Below are 27,112 nucleotides of genomic sequence, written 5' to 3'. Positions count from 1 at the left end.
ACACTACACATTACAGGAAGATATTTAATATCACTGCAGACCCCCTTTGAAAACATGTATATCTACTATCCAAAGAATGTCTGCACCAATTTTGGTCGCATTTGAATGAATATTTATGGACGGTGGAGTTTATAGGTTGCAGTGAGTCAAAGATTTGTCACAATGCTGTCTTGACTCCTGGGAAGACAGTTGGTGCAGCGGTTAGCACTGCTGCCTCGCAGCTAAAAGGTTAGGTGTTCAATTGATTTTTGTATTTGACGGTCCTGATTTATCTCATCATCCACTGAACCGTTTACTTATCTTGTTTATGATTGTACACAATATGACATGACTGAAATACTCTCGTATCGGCTTACGATATTCATAGTGAGATTTTCCCGTAAATGACTACAATCACACAAAACAGATTTTCAAGGTAGTGTTTTTTTTTTATTCATGGCTGTAAACGAGGCAGAACCATGAGAAAAGAGAGAGGTGCAGTATTAAGTCTGTAGATGGTATAATGATGAGAGACATTTAAATCAGAAATGGTTCAGACAAACAAATCAGCATAGTTTTGACATTAAACAAAAACAAAAACAAAAAAAAATCTATGGTTGACTGAAATGACTACAAGGACTTTAGTATTGTTATCAGCACACTAAAACTAAAATAAAATATATTTCAAATATAAAGGGGGTAGGTACAGTCATTTGTAAGACAGTAAGCCCTCTAAGCACCCTTCACATGCAGTTCTTCAGGAAGTAAACCACCTGTCGTGAACAAGGGCCGAGGTTTTATTAATCAGGTGAAGCTTCTCTTTCCCCTTTTGGTTCACCATTGAGTGAGTGATGATGGAGCCTTCATTAAAACAGGATGAATAAACAATAGTAAAGCAAAGCATGTAAAGTGGCCTCGGTATTAATGCCCTGCAACCTCAAGCACAACTCATTAGCCATCTATAGATTACAGTGACGTAACAAAAATAGCAGAATTGCTTCTCCAGTGTACGTTTGTGTCTTCACTGCAACAGGAAAGTCCACGTCAGACGTTCTGAACTACGATTGATCGTGCAGCTTTTGTAACGGTGACATTGTCATTTACGTGTCCTGTAACATCTGGATGAATATGATTCAACTATCTGAAAGCAACATTGTGGTACGAGTTCCCAAACAGTGGTTTATAAAAGAGGAGGTACACAGTGCTCTCTCTGTCTCTCTCTCAGCATGGACGTGTGGAAGAGCAAAAAAAAAAAAAAAAAAAATAATAACACGATCACGCAAGAAAATGTAGCATCGCTGTAGTGTTTCTGACTTTTACAGAGATAAAGAGAAATCAAGGGGCAAATGCAAAACAAAGCTCCAATAATCCCGATAAATGAAAGTGAGATTTCCGTCATACTAAAGACTTACAGCCAAGAGCAAATACATCACATCCCCCTCGGAATAATCAACAAGCATCGCTCACACTTCATGAGCGTCTCTGTGAACTCTGCTCAATGTCAAAAAGGTTCAGAAAAAAAACATCGCCTGCAGGTTTTGCAGCGATGCAGGCTGATATCTTTTAAACTCAAAACATACCTGGCCGAGTGAAAAGCTTGCGGGTAGAAGAAAGTCGACAAAAAACATCCAGGTGTGATTTACGGTCGAGTGTGTTTTAATGATTTAATAAAAAATATTGCATTATGGACACATTTTCCTCAAGTACATTTTAGATTGAAAGAATCCCAACTGTTCTCTCAGTCTGCTAACATGTCATTACGTGGGGGGTGCAGCTTCGAGGGGGGGGGGGGGGGGGGGGGCAAATAGCACGATGCAATTTGTAGTTCTCTGTCAGAATTTACCACCAGTTAAATGAGAGGTTACAAGATTCTCTTTCTGCATTCACGGTTGTTGTTTTTTTTGTTTTTTTTAAAGACACTTGACATATTCTGATACAATCCCAATACATTCTAGTGATTACAATGATTTAGTAATACTCTATTTTTTTTGTTTTTTTTGTTTATGAAAAAATGAGGGATAAAACCCTGGAGCCTCACATCAAGTGTGTGGACCTGTAGTATTAGACATGCATAAAAGGCCAGATGAAGTGGACAAGACAGAACGCGTCACTCGCTCACAACTAAAAAGCCTCTAATAATTAAAAACATTTATGCAATCATTTTTACACTGTATACAAAATTGGCACACACTAACGAGGAAAAATAGGTTAATAAGCCGCCGACAAATGATATCAAAACAACAAAAAAGCATAACTGCGTGTAAGTGTGGCTCGCTCGTAGGGTGCGATGAAAGCAGACAAAAAGCCAAGCAATGAAAAGAGGCCAGCCTTGAGGACCGATCCAACATCCTCCAAATCTAGGACTCCGTCTTTTTTTTGTTTTTCTTGAGGAAGGAAGGAGTGCGGAACTTCTTTTTCTTTTTGGAGGGTGATTTGCTGGGAGACTCGTCGCCCTCCTGGTCGCCAGCGTCAGCGGGTTCCTCCCCCTCGGCTGCGTCTGCAGCGGCAGGGGCGGAGGTGGAGTCCTCGGCAGGAAGTGCTGGCGCGTCGGAGGGGTCGTCGGGTGTTAAATCTGGGAGGGTCTGTCTCAGGGTGGCTGCGTCGCTCTCATCCTTAGAGGTTAGTTCTGGCAAGGACTCTAGTGGGGAGGGAAAAGGGGGGTGGGGGTGATGGAGAGAGTTATTGATCTCAGATTGGCACTGCTGAGCTCACACGACAGATCAGCCACCTGGAAGCTGGAAAATCCACACGATTTTTCTACTTAAACAGCATCAACTGCACGAGTCCACACAACATTTCTATCGATCGAAGACGCTGTTGACTTCGTGCTCTTTTCTGCTAACAAAGCCTTAAACCACAAAAGCCAACAGAAAACACACTCTAATGCATGTTTTCCTCAGATCAAAAGCCAAAACAAGATACACTGATTTTACAATGCAAACTGACAATAAACACAACACAGCTGTCATTAATCAGGACTTCTTCTCTCTTATTTTGAAAGGTCCAAGCTGGTTCACAGCATTGTTTGTTTTACCTTCACTTCAACAGGCAAATCTTAATGAGTGCCGTTCCTTTGTTCATTTGTAGCCTGCACGTAAAAACAAAAAAACATCATGAGACTGAACAAAGGGAAAAAAAAAAAAAAAAAGAAAGTCCACAGTGGTTTCAAGGATTTTTTAATAACACCACAAGGATTAGACTGTGCCGTCACAGCAGCATAAATTCATTCAAAACTGGAGCAGCTCTCAAGAAGCAGTAAGTCTTGAATTATCAACGGGAGCCACAAAGTCTTGTGAGTGCAGCATTACATTTGACTGCATTTTAATCCCGATGCTGGGAGTATAGAAACCAACTACGGATGTTCCCTGATAGAAAAGAGAGAGTCCATTTTTTGTCTGCAAAGATCCCGTTTCGGAGTGAATTGTTTTATTAATATCCATATATAAGCTATCGTGACAGGTTTCTAACTCCCATCTATGAGGGCAGAAATGTTTGTGATTTAAGTGACTGGATCATCTTTTAAAATACTCCCAGCAAAATGAGATTTGTGTTACAGCCCAAAGGTCAGCCTCACGACAGCTTCAGGGATCAAGTGGCCCAAACAGCCTCCAAAAAACACTGCTGCAAGCTCACACTGTGCAGTCACAGCTGCAAAACAACCACAGCGCGTCCTTTTAATACCGCTCACATGCGACGGAGACCAGCGTGAAACAGGACCTGAGAAAACACGTATCAGGTCGTCATGTTAACATCTCTCACGTCTGTCGGGACAGAGACGAGGCCGAACAACACACAGATAAAAACAAAACATGGAGCCGAAGCGCCGCGCAGCCAAAAGCTTCGGCCTTCCACCGTGTTACAAAAGCTAAACCAACAGAAGCAGGTTGGGTTGGAAAGCAACACTCAGATAAAACACTGATGTACCTGGTAAAGGACTCGTCTGGAAGACAAACAACATTCAAACAACATTACCTGTTTGTTTTTTTCACGAGACCGAATTATACAATGTCTTTACAACATTTATAGGTTGTGCTTATGTGCAAAGAGAGGTTGGTTAATTTGATAGTGAGAAACCAGCAGGAAGAAAGAGGTAGAGAGGTTATCTAATGTAGAAGATTCAGCAGGCTGCAGGGTTTACTTCAGGAACATCCTCCACTTTCCTTCAGATCAGGTCACTGTCATTCAGTTAAATGGAGCTTTAATGCATTATGGCCAGAAAGGAATTAGGTTTTAAGGAAAATGCATCAAGATTAGGGGTCAACCGTTATGTTGTCTTCAGGCCAGATACCGATTATTGATCATCACGGTGGCCGATAGCTGATATTTGGAACTGATGTTCATTCGCAGTAAAAATGGAAATCTTTGTGTTAAAATTTATTTGTTAAACCTTTTATTGAAACAGCAGCAGAATGTTTCATATAAGATTTTAAAATGTGCTTTTCTGCACAACTCTAATTAAGATAACCATTTCTTGTATATTTATTTTGCAATGATCCATACATTTTTCTTTATGTGAACTGGAAACAATGAATCACTGAGTTACGAGAGGGAGGAGTTGTGAAATAACCCCCATCAACCCTGAGAAAGAGAGTCAGGAGTTCAGAGAACCAACAGAAACCCCGACAGACGGGTTAGTTTGGACCACAGAACAGCTCTGCTACTGAAGCCATGCCGAGAAAACCTCCCCCCCCCCCGAAGAAGGGGGTAAATGATCGAACACAGGCGTGGAGGGTGGTGGGTAATTAGGATGGTGGTGAGGAGGTGGAACATTACATACTTACTATGGCAACAGGTACTCTTTTGTATTTCCATCTCCTGATTGTAATCGCAGCCACAAAGAAGAAAAAGCACAAGTAGAAACAAATGTCTATGCAGATCAAACCACAGGCACCGCGTTAAATTAAAAAAACAAAAAAAGGAAAGTAAAAATGTGAAAGAGAGAAGAAAAAAAAACCCCAGAAGATTTGAAAAAAATAAATAAATAAAGAATGGTTGGGAACCATTCTTAGTCGACCCCAAAAAGATGGCGAATGGAAGAGAAGGGGGATAGGAGATACTGTACATAGAGACATATGTTATAGAACAACATTTCTGGTATTAGATTACACCTGCGATCAAAACTATTGATCCCCTTTCTTCCTTCTGCTGACTACAACTGAGTTTGCAGAATTTTAATTTAATTAAAAAAATAAAAGGTTACTATTAATTATAACTTCCTGTTTGAAGCCAGTTTTAGTATCATCATGCATGATACTGCTGACATAGGTGTAATCCAATAGTAATAAAGACCAAGAGGGAGAAAATAATAATAATACAAATAAAAGGTCTGCACTGGGGTCCATAAAAAGTTGATAAATACTCATTTTTCAAAATAAAATGAAATTTGTTTCTCTCAAATGTTTCACTTTCCTGTCTTAAAATTACTTCCTGACATTTTAGCTCGTAATCTTTGGCAGATTTTGTGATTTTTTTTTTTTGCTCCGAACATAAACCTGATCAAATAATGAAAACCTCTTGGCCTGTTATTACAGACTACACAGCACGACACTTGTAGTAGTATTATTAAAAGACCACAACAAGGGCAGACCCCAAGACAGACAAGCAGGTCGGTGGGCAGGAGCCTCTGCGTTCACTCCTGGAAACACCCAAGCCACCCAGCCAGAGCACTGGAGAAACCCATGCCGAACCACGCCGGACTAAAGCCGGGTGAGTCGAGTGTGTGAGGCCAACGTACCTTCCTCTGCTCTAACCGGGGTGCTGGGGGGGGTGGAGGTGGGTTTCGGGCCTTTGGGCTCCTCCTCCTCAGACTCCAACGGCTGCTCTGGATCTAAAAGTAAATCAGCAGAAATGAAATAGTGAGAAGCTGTTTAGCCCAAAATAAAGAAACCTTAATAAGGAAATCCTTAAATAAATCAGGGTTTAAAATTATTCCAAATTTGAATTGAAACAGTTTGATGTCAGGTTCCTTTTGTGCAACAACAATGCAACAAAAAGGAAAAGGGAGGACAACACAAAGACCCAAACCAGGGAGTAAGCTTCAATCAGGAGAACGCTGCAAAACTATCCAGATAGATCCCACGAAATCAACCTCAAAACATCCCGGAGACCTGATTAAAATCATTTGGTTTCATGGAAATTAGTCAGAGGCACAGAAGGGAGAGTTGACACCAACAGAGATACAACCAGGACAGGTTAGCAGGAAGAGAAGGAGGACCATTATTCATGTTCCACACAGGGGACGCTCTGATTGGATGACTGAGCTCAGATGCAGCTTCCTCAAAAAGTTAGCGCAACACTTGGCAGCTAAAGCTCTTTTTATACTTGAGGAGTTAAGAGAGGGGACGGGTTTAAAAACTTAAAACGAGCCGAACTTTACTCCAAACATCCTCTGTCCTCAGCTCCTCGTCCAATCAAACTGCAGAAAAGTATCTGATCTGCTAGAGCTCTGATGCCTTTGGACAAGACATCAGAGACGGGGGAAGGAGGGGAGGCAAAAAAAAATAATAATAATCAAGCAGAGGCTTCAGAGATTGAACTGTGGGTAGGGAGGATGCTCGCACATGGTAAAAAAAACAATGGCAGCAGACTCCAGACCCTCAGAAGAAGGAGAGGACACAGCAGGAGGGGACTCCCAGACTCCCAGTGTAATGGTACGGAGGAAGATGGGCCGGGGCTGAGCAGGGGAGGAGGGAAGTGGAAGCACTCCACTTCATCTGGTGTACCTGGAGCCCGACCCGCCCGAGCCGCTGCCTCTATCGGCTCCTTGCTGAGGGCTCGCAGCACGGCACAGTGGAACTCCTTATGGGGAGAGTCTGGAGCGGAAACAACCTCATCTGCAGTCGGAAAAACGTCATCCGCTACCGTCCCCGCGGAGTCTGCTCTGCTCTGAGCTGCCTCAGCGCCGCTGGACGGGCCGAGAGGAGATGAAGAATCCGGCTCGGAGGCCGGAGGCCGGGCTATCTCTAAGCTGGGCGAGTCAGTCGCAGATTGCAGAGGTGTGGAGCCAGAGTCCTGATCCCCTGGCACGGTATCAGGCACTGGACCGGGTACACTGGAGGCCGATTGCTTCCTACAACCGCCTCCTCCCTGCACTGTGAATCCGTGTATGTATTTATGTAGAGAGATAACATCACAGTTTGGCCAATCTGAAGGGTTTTTCATTATTCTGCAGAAAGGCAATTATTTTTTTCCTACAGTTAAAAACTCTCAATTTCATTTTTGAATCTTTGAAATAAAAGCACATTATTTAAAATAATAATAAAAAAAACAACAACCAAGTGACCAATAAGAAAACGGACCAGCTGTGAAATGAAGAACACACTTCCTGTAATGTCGCTGCAATTTTACCCCGAGGATGAAAAAACTTCAAAAAAGGTTAATCTGCTACATAGATGTCATTATGAAATCAGAGAAGGATATTAAGTCATGGCTGTGGAAAAAGTTGTACCCGTCTTAGCTTTGTCTCTACGTCAACGCCAAGTCAGACCGTCAACTGATCTGGTTAGTATAAAAATATGTTGCTTTTTTTACCAAAACCTCAAGAGAAATGCTACTAAGAAGTAGAGGAAGGGTGGAAAGCGTTTCTCTGACCACAGTGAAATTCATGTCATGTTCGTCAGCTTTACCTTCGCTTCCTTTCTGGTTCTGCTCCACCTCCCTGCGGTACTCCTCCAGCGCCTGGTCGGTGAGTTTGGTGAAGGGGTTGGGACCCTGCTTGCTGACGAAAACCTTGGGCTGGTACTCCTTCTCAATGATGGCCTTGGACGCGGTCACGAGCTCACCCTTCGGGACACACAGAGCGAAGGCAGAACGTCAGAGGAGGAGAGATCAAACTGGAAGCATATTTCATATTACAGAAAACGGACTGCAGTTGCAGTTTTCAAACAAAAATGTAGTTTGAAGTGTGATTATCCCCCCAAAAAAACACAGAGGCCGTTCTTAATTCTTACGCAACATGAGCATGAGTTACATTCATAAATGAATAAATGTAGAATTTCAGGAGTCAAATAAGAGCTGCGGGGCTGTTTCCTAATTCAGAAAAACAAACAAAATGACGAAAAACAACACATTTATTTTTGAAATGTCATACAGTAACTTTAATATGGCAAAGCACTGACAGGTCTCAGAAGCAGTCCGTGCCAACGGTACAACACAGAGAAGGCAAACAAACAAACAAACTGACAGTAAGCTGCAGTAACTCTACATCTAAGGCCAAAATGTCACTGTTGGTTAGTTAGAAAATGTCACACGTTGTTAAACGCTGTAGGAGACTGTAGGAGTGAACACAACCATCACTGGATCAGAAAACCATTTTACTGCTCACGTCAACTTGATCGCAGCCGTTTAAAATAATGATAAACTCTATTCTGCAAACACGAGTTACGGCAGGAAAGTAGACGATCAGCAACCACCTCAAGTATCCTCACCAGGAAAAAAAAAAACCCAAAACTATCTTTATTACACTGCATCCAAAAAAGGCTGTAGAAATGTAAAAAAAAAAAAAAAAGGAAAAAAATAGGCCTCATTTTAGCAGTACTATGACTCAAGTTATTGAGCATCTATCTGCAGGCTCAGCAGACTGACTGGAGGACGATGTATAATACAGGTGTAAGATATTAGTGACTGGAGCAGGAAGTACCTTTCTAATAGATTTAGCAGGACTATAGGACCCCTCGGACACATCGAGGCCATCAATAGTGTCTGTACAGTCAGACAGAGGGGCGTCCTGCAATAGTAAACCCAGTGAGGAGGGGGGGTGGGCACAACCCAGGTCTTATACAGCAACACACACACACACACACACACACACACACACACACACACACACACACACACACACACACACACACACACACACACACACACACACACACACACACACACACACACACACACACACGGGGAGGGGGGAGAGGATGACAGCATCTCATTCTAGTAGGAGTGCTATTATATAAGAAATCCTCAAACAGATGCGAGGCTCTCTGTGGTGGGAACTGCTCAAATATAAAGCAGAAATCTCAAAGTCTACGTTGGAGAGCTTACATTTTTACATATTGACAAAATCCAATTTGCTTTTATTTACTTTAACCGAATGATACGTCAGCTGTCTTTGTGCTGTGGGACTTTCCACCTCTGCATTCATACATACAAACATACACAAACACTAGAAGAGCATGCAAAGAGAGGGGGGTTCTGGAAAAAGACACGGGGTCATGAAAAGCCGAGAGGAGATGGAGCAGGTAGCGTGCACTGTGAAGGCAAGCTGTCCACACAAGGGGGCGCTAGACAGTATGTGGATCATCTGATACAAGACAACAGTTCATCAGAGCCTCGTTGGTCTTCCTACTGATCCACAGTTAACTCTGAAGCTTGATGATCCGACTATCAGAAATAAGTAACAGCTCCGTTTTCATTCAGCCGGGAGCTCCACAGTGACAGAAGGGTGATCCATGCAAACTGAACTGAACATTTCAAGCATGTTCTCATGTTCTGCATTTGCTTCTCTTAAAGAAAAATAGCACATGCATAGAAGAAAAGAGGCGTTATTTGACTGTAACGGGGATTTTTGTTTAAAAAAAAAAAAATGACTGGCTTGCAAATGCCGTGACAGATAACAGCCGTACCGCTTCTCTGAAGTACCGCAAGAGAAGACAAACCAAATAAAAAATAAAAAATAAAAAAAAAGTAGGAACAATGTATGAATATGGAGCCAGCCTGAGCTGGCAGGTTGGGAGAGCAGAGGGACGTTACCTCTCCCTCTTTAAGTACTACTCACCTGCCACATTGACAATTTCTGTGGTCAAAGAATAATGTCAGTTACAAAGTCACTCCACGCTCTGGTAAACAACACGGAGGACATGTTTTAGTGCTCCTGTTATTACTGGTAATTTTGTTCAGGAACCGATGTCAAATCAGATTACAGAGGATACGTTTTAATTGCGCCAATTTCTTTCCTACAGATCACAGTTCAGGACAGCTTCACGCACAATATTCACACATTGCAGCTTGTTGGTTTATGGCGCGACTCCAGACCTGGACAGAATATAGTCAATTTGTTAAAAATTGTTTTACTTCAGCGTCATCTTAACGTGACAAATATTCATCTCCAGGTGAGGACAGCTGTAGCAGCGAGATATTTAAAGTGCAGAGTTCCCGGACTGACCTGGTTAAAGGAGCGGTCCACCACAGTGCCGGCACACAGAACCTGAGACTGGGGCCCGGCTGTCTTTATGTCCTGCAGGTTCTGCTCCCGGATCTACAAACGACAACATTTGAAGCCATAAAAAGGATGAAAAACAAAGTGTGTCGGGCTCGATAAGCTTCCATGTGCATCAGGAGCCTTACAAACTACAGGCAGGGGAAAGGGAAGGAGCATTTAATGATACATGACAGTGAATCCAACTAGACGGACGAGAGCTGCGATACCTTATTCCTCATTTCCAGCACTTCCTTTGGGTTGGTGTTCATCGGGATGAACTGATTGGCTGCGGCAGCCTGGCGGAGACCGTCTTCCTTTGTCCACTGTGAACACCATATAAAGCGTTAAAAACATCAGCTAAAACCAGACACACAGACTGACATGAAAACCCAAGCAAAAAAATATATTTCAGACATCATACTGTTCAGGCTTCACAATACAAGAAACATGCTGAACTCAAATTGACAAAAGGTGGATGACAGATAAAAAGGTCTGAATGTAAAAAGTGAATCAATGATGATGAGGAACATTTAGGACATTATAATTTGCATTAATTTAGTAAGGGACTGTTCTCCATCATTACCTACACAACCTGTCTGATGCTTATTTATCCAGGCACGACGACACAGGATGATTTCATTTAACTGATGTTTGATTTGTGCACAAACAGACTAGAGAAGGGAATAAATAATCCAAATGGAGAGTTTAGTCTTGTTTTATATGAATGTTTTTTTTTTGTTTTTTTTTTAATGTAAACTAGAACTGAAATGTCTTAAAAATTAAAAATTTTCTCAAGAATTCCTAGAAAACATTCTTTCTGTGGTAGAAACTGTAAACACATTCAGGAGAAACAGACCCGGAAACGCATTAGTCCCCGTTACCAATGGCAATTTATATTTGTATTATTGTGTTGTTCGTGCTGACTGTACAACAAATCTCCCCCCAGGAATTATAAAGAGATGCTTGATATTTGAAACTTTAGGGAATCTACAAGGAGCAGATTTACAGTTTTAGATCGTAAAGATGATTTTAAACCCAATAGCTGGACGGTGTACTATGTACCTGATTATTTGTGTCAATGCTAAACTCTAAAAAGACCTAATCAGACCAACATGTACCAGGAGGTGAGAACTGAAATCAACATTTGACCAGAGAAACACATTTTAAATTCATGATTTTTGATCAAAGGAGTTTCAAAATGTTGAATGAACGTACAGGATCTGTTGTTTAAGGGTGTTGGTTCAGGTGTACAATTCTTTTTTAAATACAGAGAATCCTAGAGAGGACATATTGTGTTCAAAGCTAAGTTTTCCCATCCTTCAGATATAAGACTATAAAGCCTTTTAAAATGATCTGTGTTGGGGATACTACGTCAGAAACAGATGAAAACCTTGCGCACGACAGCGGATTAAAGACGTAATACTTAAAGCGCAACAGTGTATTCTGTAAATCCTTTGTCATCATCATTGATATACAATTTGAATTAAAAAAATAAATAAATAAATCAAAAACCAACAGAAATAGCACACTGTGGATCAACGGAAAACATCACAGAATGAGAAAAGAATTTAGGGGTTTAGGGAGGGAGAGGTGAGGGGTGGTGGTGAGGAAGAGGTGAGAGATGGGCTGAGTGAGACGATGAAGCTGGCTTACGAAGCGAGAGTGGCAGTGAGGGGTGAGCTGGCATCACCAAAGTCATTTTCCAGGCTGATACACGACAACAAGGACGACAGAGATACAAAGAAACACACCCGAGGACACTCGCCCATGTTGGGACATAAAAAGCCATCGTCACAACACTACAAGTCCGAGATTATCTTTCCCGCAGAGGATGAAACCTCTTAATGTGAAGGAGGAACCTGTATAAAAAGTGTTTTTGTAAACCTGGTAATGCTCAGCATGATTGAAGGGAAAAGTCTGCACCCATTTTTTTATTTTTTTTTTGCACCGAACTGAATGAGCAGCAGGTGAATATAGAAATAAAATATTCAGTTTAAAAAAAGGTTGAACAAAACATTTTGCATGAAAGCTGAACATGTAACTCGCAGTGGAAAAGCAAAAGCTCATGACGTCATTCCTGAGTTTTACCCCAAGCTTGGCTGGTTAGCTGCCAAACCAGGGGCTCGATGGGGGAGGAGAGGGGGGGTTCTGGATGGAGATAGCTGGGTTGGGTTGGTTGAGTATGAGATGAACATGTAAACACGATATACTCACTGAGAAAGAGTCTCACAACACAACATTTCCTACTTTCCCAACAGGAGATAATTGATTCAAAAGTCAGGTCAAATTTCAAGATTTTTTTTTTTTTTCTTCAAACAAATCCACTCATGCAGGCCTTAAAGGTGCTCAAACCCACTTTCAGAATAAAACTGAAACCAGAAATTAGAGAGAACAAAAATAAAAAGAGGCAAAACAAACGTACAACTGGGAGCAGTTGCAAGCGTTCGATAAAAATAAAAATTTTAAAAAGCAGGCTGCATAACTCTTTTGCCAAAGAAATCTTTGCTTTGGTATAACTCAATCACTTTTTTAATTAAATGCTATAATGACTTAATTCTGGAAAAAAACTAATATTCTCAGAAACATGCCACCTTCCTGCTCTCTCTAATAAATAAATGTTCTTAGAAATCCACAAAGCAAAGCCACATTTGTGATGTTTTGATTAATAAAACCTCACCGAATCATTATTTTTGGTATTTTTGCACCTGACTCGTCTTTTTTAAGTAACAAAATTTGCCAAACGCCAAGATGCGGAGACAAAACTAAAAGTGTGTATCAAGGGGTGGTGAGGAAAACAGTGGTTAGCAGCAGCATCACCTCGTCTTGCCACATTCACCTGCCTACCCGAGGACTCATGCCGCACCCCTGCTGCTCGCTCCTCTGGGAAAAACATCAACACCAACAATGCAATTTCACTACTACACATGCAGTGGGGTTGGGGGGTGGGGGGGCATGCTGTGGGCAGCTGGCCCGGCATCGTGAAGCAAAAGGAGACCAGAAGAGGAAAAGAGCAAAGAGGGTCGACACGTAATCACAGCTAAGAAAAGAGGTAATTCACAGATAAGAGTTGATTAGGTCTGATATCACAGTGCGTCAAAAAGTGGTGAAAAATCAGTATTGTACCGATTTGTAATTTTTAAGCTGACAAGCAGTTCTGTGAAAGGTTTGAGGAAAAGATGAATAGAGAGCAGTTTCAGATTGTAATTTTCTTTCACTCCCCGCCGTCCCCCCGGACCCTCAGGATGCCGACCACCTACCCGTTTCCACCAACAAGGTAGCTGTAAAATCTATACTATGAACAATAAGGTAGGCACAGACCAAGCAGTTGGTTATACAGCTTGGCACGCAGACACCGGACGAGAGAGACTGCAGCAAGGGTTTGACGTGATCGTGTGTTATGTTCGTCCACACCTTAGGCTTCGACTTGGGGCTGCTGCCGTCGGGCCCGTCCTCGGAGGGCTCGTCGGGGCGGCCGCCGGCATTGAGCCAGCGGGTCTTGTCGCGCTGGCCGCGCTGGAAGCTGTGTTTCAGCGGGGAGCGAGCACCTGAGTCACTGTCCTCCCCGTATGAGTAACCACCGTGGGCGGAGGAAGCGTTCTCCACGTCACTGTGCTTTTTACCTTTGTCTCGCAATGCCGGGCAGCGGTAAGGATAGCCCGTCCTGTAGCCCTGGGAGAGCGACAGAGGTCGGAGGATGGTTACTATGGTGACAAGACCTACACTTAGACTATGTCACCTTTTACGAGAGAAAATAAATGCTTGCTTTTACACCAGAAAAAAAACAGTCCAGTATAAAGAATAAAACAAACTCTTGTTCAATTATGAGTTTACACCCTTATTAAGCAGTTTAGATAGATATCACTGAGCTAATAAATCCAAAGATTTAAAGCCTAAAATTTAAAAAACATCCGAGTTTTGAATTAAAGTTTTAGCCACATAAAAGGGAAAACCGAGAAATGGGTAGTAATCTGGTAACCATGGAAATGAAAGGGTCAGTGCAGCTAAAATAAGACTTCATCCACCTTTTTCAGTCCCTCTCCTGCTGGTTGTGCAGCTTTATTTTCATCGTATTTGCAATTTCCTACCTCCTACCAGACACATTTGCCACCTTGTTCAAAGTATAAAAAAAAAATTGACACTGAACACAAATCTTTTTAAAACCATTGTCTCAAAGTGTAAGGACATCGTATATCCCACAGATTGTAGACAGCGATAAGGAGGGTGAAGTTTGAGGCTGATCTTTGTTCCTGTTGAATGAATCAAGTCATTTGGAAGAATTTGTATTTTTGGGATTAATTGTGAAATTCTCTCATAATCTCTCTGACAGGTTTAAACGTTGTCCCTCTTCATTTGTACTCACCAAGTTGTCGAGCATTCTCATGAGAGCCTCAAACTCCTGCTCCCCGACTTGCCACTTGGGGTTTGTAGCGGACCCGTCTCCCGCTGGCTCGGGGACCCGCGGGCGCGACTTGTATTTCCCCGGGTCCAGCATCACCAGATTATCGGGTCCTCCAGCGCTGGCCAGTGTTCGCACCTGGAAAACATTAAGGTGGGGTATACAGACAGAGAAAGGCGCAGACAGATCCAGAATAAAAAAGAAATTAAAAAATGAGCAGACACGGAGAAACAAACATCCAACACAGACAACAGACATCAACATGAAGAAAGATGGACATGTACAAAGATGTGGAGACAAGAGACAAAGGTAATCGTTACGAAAAAATGCAGACAAACGTGGTGCCAAATAAAAGAAACATGACTCTACACATCATACCACCATGATTAGAGAATTTCAAATGAATAAATGTCCATGTGCTGGTAGCTATTCCCGACTGATATTTCAGTGGGAGCGTCCTTTATAAAAGATGAGTGTGTCCTACCTGGATCTCACAGGCAGTGACCAGATTGTGGATGTAAAAGAAAGCCTCTTCCACCGTTTCCCCGACTGTCACCAGGCCGTGGTTCCTCAGGATGAGCACCTGGACGGAGGAAACATCTTGGGTTATTATTCTTACATACGCAGCAAAGGAGGAAATACATCAAGCATGTTCGACCATCTGAGAACACAAATCCCTCCACATGGATAAAACTATTGATCCTTCATAACTTGAATCCCTGACCAAAAAAAAAAAAAGCATGTAAACATCAGTCATAAATGTGCTCTAAAAATCATTTCCCAAATGTCGTCTCCCGCCTACATCTGTCTCTGACCTGACTCACAAGTACACAAACTGACCCCATGAAGAAACACACACACAAACTGTCCTGGACTCGGGGATGGACACTAGTGAAAGTGGAAAAGGTCGCACACCTACAATAACTCGGCAACTACTTCGATAATCGCTCACAGCATTTCTTGCTATTTTCAGACTTTTTACAGACCGAAACAATCGATCAAACAAATCATAGAGAAAATAAACAGTAGATTAATCCATAATGAAAATAATGATGATTTGTAGGACACAAAGCACTTAATCTCAAACAACAACAGTAAAACCCTGCTTAAATTTGTTTTAAATTGTTTACAAATTAAACTATGATCAAATGTTTGGTCAACAAAAAAAAAGAAAACTTCTGTTTTTAATCTCTTGAGGGTCATTATGATAATATAATGCTGATGATAATAGTGAAGTACTGTGATATTGTCCGTTACCTTGCTGTTGGGCCCCAGGTTCTTCTGTATGAGAGTACTTTCCTCCTCATCCACCAGTATGCCGTGGTAGTCGTGATAGGACACCTCACCGAGGGACAGCGCCTCGGGCGAGATGGGCAGCAGCCCGCACTTCATGGCCGACACCTGCAGCCAAACAAAAAGGGGTTACGCAACATCTGACTTAATTATAGTGCGTTTGAATTTGGTGAAACTCCCGCATGTTCAGCTGTCCCTTACCGCAGCGCCTGCAGGTGTGTGTACATGTACGATACACCTGACGTCGGGCCGTGCAGCGTAGATGGCCGAGTGGAGAGTGAAGCCGGCCTGGTTGACCCCGAGGTTGGTGCTGCCCCGGTCCACTATCTCCCCCTGAAGGTTTATCTTCACCTGGAGGGTGTCGCATACAACAAAAGGTTTGTCAAAATAACAGAACCGGTTCATTTCCACACATTTTTCGACTCATTTAAATCTGATCTGAAGAGATGAAATAATAACGTGGCATCATTTTAATAGAGAGTAGAAGAAGGCTTGATGTTCTATTAGAGATCTGGAATCCTTCTTACCAGACTGGAGGCAGTGACTTCACTGTAAAGGAGCCCAAAGGGGACGATGATGAAGCGCTCTTGGTCCGAGTTCACCCTGACCTACATGACCAGAAGTCAGCCGTGTTAGATTATACTATCCCGTGAAAAGTGGCTCAAATTGAGCGGAACTAATCAATCAATCAAAGCTATTGACCGACACAAAAGCATTTTCTTTAAGCCCATGAAAGAATGAATTAGGAAATGAAATGGATATTCATCAAGAAAAGTATTGATTAAACAAATGTGAGCTGACAAAGAAAAAATATCAACAACTACTTCTACTAGTTTATTGGAGCAGATCAAAACTAGACATTGTGTAGACTATATCTTTACTGAACTTTAAGATGACAAAATCCTTTTAATATATGAAATTTAAAAAAAAAAAAAAAAATGGACAACTGATCTTACTGTGAGGTGGTTATAGATGAGCTCAGACCAGCCGAACAAGTCAGCGAGCCGATAAAAGGCGGCCAGCTTGCAGCGGAGCAGCTTCTCGCCTTTGTCGTAGGAAATGGAGTCGGAGCCGCGCAGATCGTTGACCGGAGTTACCATCCCCAAACCTGAGAGGGAAGAGGTGGAGGCGCACAGGAAGTCAGAGTTCACTCACAGGAAAGAGGGTGGAAAAATGACAATAACGTTGAGGGGGAAGCCGCACAACGAGGGAAAAACAAATCGGATAAAACAAGAACCACTTTCCCCCTTGTTCCTTCCCCAACAAGACGGAAGAAATCTCATTTACACATAATTACTGAAATCGACTGGACTCTTTGTCCTGAAATTAAGTCCGGCATACGCTGCATTACTCATCGTGAGTGCAGACAAAGCACGGCGGAGGTCAAGAAGTCGCATACGCTCACGTCTCCTGTCTGCTTACTCATGTTGAGCGCCGCCATGCCTCCCTGCGGTGCAGCGGGATACATGGAAGGCATGCTGGTGGTCATGAAGTCTGCGATCTGCTGCAGAGCCAGCAGGCTGGTGGGTGTCTTCCCCTTCTTCAGCTGATCCTGGATCATCGTCTCCAACTCATCGCAAAATGCCTGCCGGCCATGAAAAAAAAAAGAAAGACAGAAATACAAAAAGCTATAAGGGGCAAAGTTGATTTTCAGATATGAAATGGTAGATTCTGAGGAGGAGCAGTGATGTGAAGTACGGTAGCTTTTAGAAGCATGACAAATAATAGAGAAAGTGTAATGAAAGGCAGATGACATGTACACCTGCAGCCAATAATTCAACAGCATAAGGCCGAGAAAGGCCACAGAGACAAAAACAAAAACCCCAGTTAATCTCAGCACAGTATAAACCTCTAAGCACCATTAGAGGCCCACTGTGGATACATGTGTGCTTTTCATATGTACAATAGGCCTCGAAAAAAAAAAAAGGTGCTGTATCTGTCCTGGACATTCAGCTGGTCATAAACACCGTGTTGGTGAGGAATAAACTGGATGCATCATGTGGTGGTGAGAAGGCTGCTCACGTTACAGAAGTACGTTTTATTCAGTTAGAAACGTAGAGCAGAAAAAACCGACTGTGCAGAATGAATGCGTTTCTTCCACTGACCGGGCTCTGCAGTATCATGGAGACCCTCTTCCTCTGCTCCATCATGTTGAAGTCTTGTCGCAGGTCAGGCGCCATGTTCCTCTCCCTCTGGTACTCCGGGCTGCTCTCATCCACCCGGTCAAAGTACCGCTCCTTGTGGGGGGCTGTGGTGGGAGGGGGGGCCGTCACCACGCCGGCACCTGACTCGCCGTTCATCCTGTGCTGGCCTCCTGATGGAGTGAAGGAGACGCCTGTTAAACATTTTCTATCCGAGTAAAAGAAATAAATAGCACACTTTTACTTTCCCTAACTTTCTTCCCCCAGAACAGAAACATGAAATCGAAGTTTCTCTGGTGAAACTTTTCCCCTGTTAAAACATACAGGCAATCTAGTAATGGCTCACACTTTGTCTTCAGGCATTTGTATAAGTAGACAACAGCAAAGTCAGAGAAGGATAAAAGCTTTAACCGTCCACTAATAGAGAAATGACATGTTTTGGCCGAATGCAAAACTTAAAGCATTTAACTTAATATTTTGCCGTCACTGATGTCCAGTGTTTTATGTGAGCTTGTGTGGCAGAATAAATACACGTTTTAAGGATGCAAACGGTTTTTTGAAGTACAAAACCTGAATATATTTGCTTTAAATCAACATAAAATAGATAAAAGCATCAAATCTTCCCATTGGAGGAGCTGCAAACATAAAATGAGCAGCATTCTTTCAAAACAATTATCAGAAAAACAGATTGAATATCAAAATAGCTGGCATTTTGATGGTGATTAATTAATTAATCAATTAATGTTACATTCAACCAATCCAAAATGTATAGAACATAACGGGTCAAATCTGTGATTGAAATGGTCCGATATGTACTTTGTTAATTGTCTTCTGTGGAAAAGTTTGTTTCTTGGGGAACTAATTAAAAAAAATGCATTAAGACACTAAGATGCTGACAGCAGGATGAGGAGGACGTTTCTCCTGATAAATGAGGAAATGATAGTTGCCAGTCATCGGAGCACAAACCACACTCTCCTCTGACTTCCTGTTCCTGCCTCGGTCATGTGACCACTCCCCTCGGCTCAAGAGAGGTTTTCATTGATTTCCACAATGCGTTTCCTGGACTCTAAAACACGACTCGACTCTGGGCAAAAGAAGAGAAAAGGAAAACTGGTCTCTGAGCCTGAGATTTCTAGTTATGTCTTGCTGTCAACTGCTAACTTCTAGTTCTAATATACAAATCATGCATCAGCACATATTCCTTAAAAAATAAAAAAATAAATAAAAAAAAGCTGTTGCAAAATAATGAACTGACAACAAGAAGAAGGATTTCCGATTGATCACCCAACTGGCTGTGTGTTTGAGGATGAATAGTCTCCACCCGTCTCTCTGACTCTGAAGGACGCAGGCACACTTACTGTATGAGCAGAGGGGAAATGTGTGTGCAAGTATGCGTGGGTAATGGGCGGTGCTCTGTCAGAGACTGATGCAGCCCATTAGTCCGTGTCAATACAAATGTTCAGCCACAACTCCCATGACAACTGCAGGCCGAACCAAAAGCATCCAGTATCACACAGAGAGCTGACAAACCCTCTCTGTCCTTTTCTGTCCGCTTTCATTTGGAGTTCTCAGATTTTCCACCACAACAAAACCGACGTTTCCACCCGTCTCAGATCACCCTGTTTTAAATCGGGGCTTCTGTGTTCGTATGCTGTTTGACTAATTCTGGGACGACAACCTTTTTGTCCTGGTTTACTTCATAAACACATTAAATGAAGTGAAATTTAAATGTCACATTATCTCATTTATCTGGGGAAAAAAAGGAAAAAAAAAATCGAAATAAATTGGCCAAGATGTTAGTTCATCATGAGGGATATATTATAGACATGTGAAGAGTGAGAAACTTCAGCTTTAGCCATAAGTGGATCTTTTTGTTTTGAGTTGAAGCTACTCGGAAAAGGGAAAGTTCTTATTTTTCCCACTTTCTGATTGAGAGCATTCAAGTGAAGACGACAAACATAAATCATGGTCGCCCCAAGAAATCCGCTGTATTTCTGCCGTCAGAAAACGGTGACAAAACAACATCAACCATAAAAACCAAAACAGGGACATTTTAATTATAAGATTATTACAGCTTGGTATACTAGGCAAACCAAATTAGGCTATTTCACCTTGTTTTTTGGAACATGAGTATATATGACCTTTCACCACCATATAAAGTGACATCAAAGCTAATTCTTATTGCTCTCAATAACCTCCCGCTATCCTGGTGGTAAATTCCCAGTTTGACGGGTGTACAAGAATTATAGACCTAATTTGATAGCTTTCACTAGACACTGCAAATGTGTAGTTTTCTTTATTCTGGATAACCTTGATCAATATTATTCAGTCAGACAAATACTAAAATGAAATACTCTTTGAATCCTTACGCCTTCCCCGTGTGAAGAAACTCCAAACTCTGTCCCAAGAGGAGGCATTTGGAGTCCAGACCGACACCTTTTCCACAACATTTGCCCTCGATTTCCTAAAATCAAATCCCTTCACGTTCTTCACCTTGCCTTCTCCGCTCTGCTGGTTTCCTTTGGTCATAAATACAAGCTAAATTGCGAATAAGAAATAAAAGAATATGAGAAAAGCAGGCTGTTATAATCCCTCTGCAAACAAGGACATCTCTGTTGTTCTGTCTCAGTCCTGATTATGGACATCGGTTGCTGACAGAGAAATAAGGACATCGGCAATTAGATGTGGTGCCAAATACACTCATTAGGCAGAGAGAGTCCCAGTCCCTGGCTTGATAATAATAAAAGTCGCCAAAATGTTAATATCTGCTTTGGTTATAGTTAAATGGTGCAAAATACAAAAATGAAACGCACATCAAAACCTGCCACATAAAACACCCGTAGTGTCCTTTAAAGTCCCAATGAACTCACACTTTGCTTCATTTCTGATAGATACAAGAAGAGTTGTGTGGAACACACACACACACACACACACACACACACACACACACACACACACACACACACTTAACAACACTGCAGTGTCTGCAGTCCTTCAAACACTGACCCGTGTCAGCCTGGTTTACAGCGAGGAGGTCTTAATGCTTCCAGACTGCCAGTCAGACCGTATTCGCTTTGGTTTGGACTTTATTGAAAGTCACATGCTGCATTTGTTGTCGGTTGTTCACGTTAGTGTTTACTGCAGAGAGGCGAAAGCAACCGTCTCCGCTGACAACAGGACAACTGGGAAAAAGTAAAAAAAAACAAGAGGGACAAAACCCTCAGGACTGCCCTCGGTTGAGGAGAATACACTTGTTTACACCATCTGAGTAGTGAGGACAAGAGATGTCAGCGTTTTCACAAATTTCATCCACTTGTGTTACAATAAACTCAAACAAAGCCTCAGAGCGGCAATGTGTCAAAATTTCACACAAAAAAAATTATGAACAAAAAGTATAGTGTTTTATAACACTAGAATTTTAACATTTATCTCCAGTCTTTCCTTAAAATAAATACACTTATTGTAATATTTCTAAGTAATGCCCTACAGGTTTTTTTTTTGTTGTTGTTTTTTTTTTCAATATAGAAACACTTAAGCATCATCCATTTGAGTTCACTGCCCTAAAGTGGGCAATAAGCCATGATCAATATTGTGATCAACATTATACGTAAAGGCTTGGATTGTGTCTCACTTTAATTTTTACCATTATTGTCCAATGAGAACTTGACTAATTTACGTTTTATCTGTTCATCTGAAACCGATCCGATTGGGCAACCGAGAACACAACCCACCCCCACTGATATAAAAAAAATCTGACAGCACCACAGGCCTGTCAATCAAACAGACACGCCCCCAAAAACACAAGGTTTGTTATCTAATTAATTACGGGATTATTTTCAGATGGACCGTCAGAAACCTAATAACAAAGAAAGACTAGCTAACAACACTGTAATGACTAGTGGAAACTATTTATCGAGTTTGTATTTCAGCAGACAAGTTGAATGGGAGTCAAATGGAGCCGGAGCCTTTTTGAAGCCAACCCCTACAGGCCTACTGTGGTATTGCAGTTTCAGGCACTTCACCATCATCCTCATTTATCAGACCCCGCAAGTTACATCCACTTTTATCTACAGTCTATGGCCGTAGCACCTGAATTTAAGATTGATTTTTAATGCTAATCTTGCTCAGTGCACTAAAGCACTAAAGGAACTGTGTAATAGGATCCTTTCGGTGGAAGCTGCCTTCCTTCCCCAGACGGAGTCAAACACTGCAGTGCACACGATGTCACAAGATCTGCTAACACCTGAACATACAGGGTGAATGAAGTATCTGCTCAGTACCATCCAAGACTGCATAAAGGAGAAAGACAAAAAGAGGAGCTGCTAGAGAAAGGAGGAGGACACGTTTATGCAGAAATCCCCACGCTTTCCAATATCATCATCACCTTTAATCAGTGTAAACAAAGTTAGGCGAGGTCAAAAGGAAAATATAATTTTGTCTGTTAGACTAAACTCATTTCCTGCCTCGCCACAAATGTTAACTGAATCCCTCCAGCTGTGAAATAATAGACACTGTAACAGCGTGATTATCTCCATCTTTTTCTATTGCATGTAAACAAAGTTAAAACAAACGATCAGCTGTTTATTTCTTGTGGACACTGAAGCAATAACACAGACACAGGAAGTTTTTCTTCATCTATGCACAACGCAGTCACTGATTTCACCCTATATGCTCATCTCTCCTCAGATATGTAGGTGCAGGGGCTCGGCAAGCCTCCTCTCCCGTTGAGAGTGCGATCACTATGGAAACCAAACGCATAACCATGGAAACGCGGGACAGCCTTTAAAGATTACCGTTATGTAAGAACAGCTGTAGGCCAACATCACACTGCGAGCCGGTCCATGTCGCCACCATCAAATTAACGTGTTACTCATTTCACATCGAAGTCACAACATGTCAGAGACTCGTGGTAGGTCAGAAGTGCACATGAATTCATAGAAATGCAAAATACAAAGAATCAAAAATGGCACACGTTTGTTTCACATTAAAAGCCTGTAGGCTGGGAATCAGAGAGGAATTATATTTTTTTTAGGAATCATTGAGCTAATTAAATAAATCAGAATTAGAAAAAAACTCCAGAAATGGACACTGGTACAAACCATGAAAGCCCAGAGATATTCAAGCTCTTCTACATCGGTGTTTATTAGCAGGGAAAGAATAAGAAAAATGCAGTCATGATATAAATGGAACATCTTGTGATGAACTTCCTTGCTAAAGGCAGATTCGCCCTGAGTTATTACCACCGAGTGGAGCCTTGGGTGTGTCTGAAGCTGCAGCTCATACACCACCCTGCAAATGTTTGGGATTTTATAGCCACCCCGGCTGCCAGGATTTAGTCTAGTCAATGCTGAAGGGGCTCTAACAGGTTTGGAAAACCAAAGGGAGTTGCGGGGTGGTCGTGTCAAGAAAGCATTTCTTACATTTTAAATAAGCCTCTTTGCTCACTGCATACAGGAGACACAACTAAGTTAACCAAAGAAGGAAAGTGAGTTCAGGAGGAAGCTGCTGATGAAGAAACGTCCTCTGAGGAGGTTTTGGCTGACGGCCAGTCAGACACTCTCTCACCTGCAGTAGCAGCATAATCACCTGGTTTGAGTTCGTCCCTTTAGGATGCTGCTGTAAGACCTACTGATGAGTAGAGCATCTTATAAACACTAAAAGCTTCTCTATTTCTACCACCATATTCATTACACGGACCCCTTTACATATATTGGTTTGACAGTGAGTCTCATCATTGCTGAAATGTGAAATGCTAAAGACCCACCAGGACAATATACATCTGTACCCTCCAGGAGGAACATGAACAGGACTGCTGTTGTGGTCAGATTTTCTCATGACCGATGTTTTAAACTTGCCATGACACCCACCAATACAGATGTTTCTATTCTCTGCAGAGGCTGCGATAACGCACTGATGGTGAGAAACACACAGTAGACGTACTGTATGAAAAGTAGCACCAGACTCTCTCCGTGTCGAGCTCTTTATAAACTCGAAATTAATCTGTGTATCATAATTTACTTATGAGCGACGGAAGCTTGCAATAAAAACATCTATTCAGCGAGCGATGACTAAAAGAGGCATTTTGTTCCGTCCAAAAAAACGCCAATCAACCGACCGCCAATAAAAAAGATCATTATGTGTGTTAAAAGAAAAGAAAGAAAAGGTTTTTTTTTTTTTTTTTTCCATCATGCTGGTCTTTCTGGACCATTTTTCGTGAATGTGTGCGTTTCAAGCAGTTTTCAGACACTCAAGAGAAGCACACAGACGGGACCTCTTTATATCTCCGAGCTGGATGCATGTCATTACTGGGGCTGAAGAATCCAATGGGAACTGCTCGTGTGTGTGTGTGTGTGTGTGTGTGTCGTCTCCAACTACTATGACCAGTAGGAATGCCTTGGGTGTCATTTTAGCACTGCCCCATGTATGGCCTGGTCTCGTGCATTAGACCGTATTTAGCGTGCACAGAGAAGTCTCTGTTATTAGCTAACAACACAAGCTAACGGCAGACAACAAGAATATAGTGCTTAAAAACAATTTGACGTTACCGACGTCGAGATCAGGGAAATAAGGCTTCGCGACAAAGAACAGTCTGGAAAAAAAACCCTGCTTATTCTGCATTAATCAATATCACAGTAATGGAGTTTGTTTAGTCTCTGGAGTCGGACGGAACCGGCCTTCATCTGCTTCACAGGATTGCCGTGTCACCGTGTCGGCGAGGAGGACGTTACGTCTTCATCTGCTCCCACTACATTTAGCCTCTATCCATTTTTCAATGGATATGAAACAGTGCAGCTTACAGATATTATAGCTTGGTCATGTGATGCTCGCCCTCGAAGGAAACCGAGTGGGATCAACCAAAGACGTATATATATATATATATATATATATATATATATATATATATTATATATTTTTTAAATGTACACCAAGTAGGCTTCACCATCACCGGGACTATCGGCGTGTGAACGGTATCGTCTGCTGCTGACTGCCAGGCGTCTCGTGACGCCGTTATATCTGGCTGTCTCCTGTCATAATTTGACAGAGTGGTGGGAGATTGTCCTCTGAAACAACCCCACCCCCCCTACCTACCCTCCCCCCCCTCCCCCTCCACCAGTACATATTTTCCTCTGGCCTACCCCCATCATGTGTGCATCCGTGCAGCATTTTGCTTGCTAAATATGCACCCCCAGACGTCACGACACGCAGCGACACCCACACGATCTTCAGTGACCTCGGCGGTGTGAATGAAAGTTCACGAGTGGACTCGTTTTCACTCGGGAGACTAAAAGCGACATGCGGAGAGGACGGACGGAAGGAAGGGGGGGACTGAAGTAAGAGAGAATGGAGCCGAAATGAGGAACACATTTTCAGCTGCAGTGCAGTCGAGGGTGTGGGCGTAAGGGGGTGGAGGAGGGGTGGTGGAGGACGGGTGGGGGCGGTTAAACAAACACAAAGCTCTGTATCTACAGCCGGCCTGTATCTGTAGTAGTGAAGTGTGTATCGATGAAGCAAAGACCGACAAGAGCTAAACTCCGTCCTCGGAGAGCTTCACTCATTCCAATGCAGGGAGTTACCGTCGCTTCACACACACTCACAGACAATTTATCCTGACAGCTTTGCTAATCCTCATGAAGTGAGAGGTGTGGAGGGGGGGCTTTACAGTGGACCTTTTTCTTTTTTTAAGAAGCCAGACACAGCAACAGCTTTATAGTCAAACTGGACATGAAAAATAAACAAGACAGCTGTCAGAACACAACAAACATTAAAAAAAAAAAAAAGGTTGCACTTTGCATGACACAGGCTTTTCCTTCGCCTCTCGTGAGCTGCAACTAAATAATACATATTATAGGTGCAATTTATTCAAAAATCCCTGGAATAAAAAAATTGACAAAGACGTTAAAAGTAATCAATTTACAATGATATCAAATGAAGTATATCAAGAAATTTAAAACAACTCAGATTTTTCATTACCATGCAATTTTATCCAGTACATTTAAACTTCTAATGTCCATGTTTGGTTGTTTATTTTAGTATATCTGACTGGTGTGATGTGTAATTTTAAAGTTCTAGGATCGGATCTCATGCAGTATGGGCCTGGTGTGTGTTCCCCCCCCCCCCCAACACCCCCTCCTAAGGTACTGCTTTTCAAACTGATGATGCACAGATCGTATCGTGCAGGACTAACAGCTGTCCTGACCTCGGACAGGAAGCTGCTCCATCACCAACACAGCTGAAACACATTCCGCTACTTCGAAACAACACCCAGACTAGAAAACCAAAAAAAGAGCCCTGAAACCGCTGACATGGAACAGCACAGGATATTAAACATTAATAAATAAATAAAAAAAACAACAACAAAAAAAACAACAATGCAACCACAGGCCTGCTCGTGCAGCCAGGGAGGGAGGGAGGGAGGGGGGAGGGGGGCAAAACACTCCAAAAACACAAAAGTATGCGCTTCCCAGCTGCTGTTTTTCTACCCAGGTGAGTTCATAAACCGCAGTGAAACACAGAGAAGCTGTTGTTGTTGTTGTTGTTTCCCCCCCCCCGGTGTGTATTGCAGCCTGCGTGCAGACTCCCCCGCTCACAGGCAGCAGCGGATTAGCACAACACAAGCTCGCCACACCGAAGCGCAACGGAGAGACCCGGACAAACGCGTTACGCACATGCAAATGGCACCGATTACTTTTAGAGCTTACCCTCTCTTTGATGAAGTGATGAAATGTGAACAGTGCTGGGTGAAAGCTGGACGGTGGTTTCCACTGGGTCTTTCTTTTTTTTTTAATTTTTTTTTTTTTATCCCCTGCCCTGCTGGATTCAGAGCGGGTTTATCTCCCTGCGCTGCGTGTCGGAGCTCCGCCCCATCCACCATCATCCTACTTGGGTGCGGCAAAAGGGCTAATCTCCGTCTCCCTATTGGTCGCCTGGAGACACGTGATAGAACCGGAGCTGTTGATTTGTTTACAAGCTGCGGGCCCGCCCCCGCCACTCCAGAAGGAGCTTTTTATTTCAGTACTAAAAGTTCATGTCAGTAAACTGAAGGCTTCAGAGTTACTGATTTTTATTATTGATTAACTTGCATGTTATATTTGTTGATCAGTTCCA

At 42.4% G+C, this 27,112-nt stretch overlaps 1 protein-coding gene across 16 annotated transcripts; it reads right to left on the bottom strand.

Annotated features, from left to right (window-relative positions):
• Positions 1-407: 407 nt before the first annotated feature.
• On the bottom strand, positions 408-26,871 carry add1 (adducin 1 (alpha)). 16 transcript variants are annotated; one of them, XR_011311440.1, is made up of 20 exons: positions 26,707-26,871; positions 17,972-18,180; positions 17,289-17,451; positions 16,823-16,974; positions 16,394-16,474; positions 16,068-16,217; positions 15,831-15,974; positions 15,058-15,156; positions 14,538-14,711; positions 13,496-13,846; positions 10,405-10,500; positions 10,142-10,234; positions 9,755-9,772; positions 8,618-8,704; positions 7,605-7,761; positions 5,714-5,806; positions 4,761-4,794; positions 3,904-3,919; positions 3,014-3,067; positions 2,517-2,617 (listed from the first exon to the last, which is right to left on the bottom strand). XR_011311440.1 is itself a non-coding variant. In XM_069710822.1 (19 exons), coding segments are annotated over exons 2-18 (2,088 nt in total). In that variant the 5' UTR covers positions 18,167-18,180; positions 26,707-26,871; the 3' UTR covers positions 2,517-2,617; positions 3,904-3,918. The 16 variants fall into 16 exon arrangements, 15 of the variants coding, with proteins under 15 accessions (XP_069566914.1, XP_069566916.1, XP_069566915.1 ...); XM_069710822.1 differs by lacking the exon at positions 3,014-3,067; XM_069710819.1 differs by lacking the exon at positions 4,761-4,794.
• Positions 26,872-27,112: the final 241 nt, after the last annotated feature.

Source organism: Brachyistius frenatus, unplaced genomic scaffold (assembly GCF_029030835.1).
Source record: "Brachyistius frenatus isolate BFR_SWC_R1_liver_20210118 unplaced genomic scaffold, ASM2903083v1 Contig_94, whole genome shotgun sequence".
In the NCBI taxonomy this organism is placed as follows: domain Eukaryota; kingdom Metazoa; phylum Chordata; class Actinopteri; family Embiotocidae; genus Brachyistius; species Brachyistius frenatus.
The sequence above is the reverse complement of the archived record's forward strand: the minus strand, read 5'-3'. Positions and strand labels throughout refer to the sequence as shown.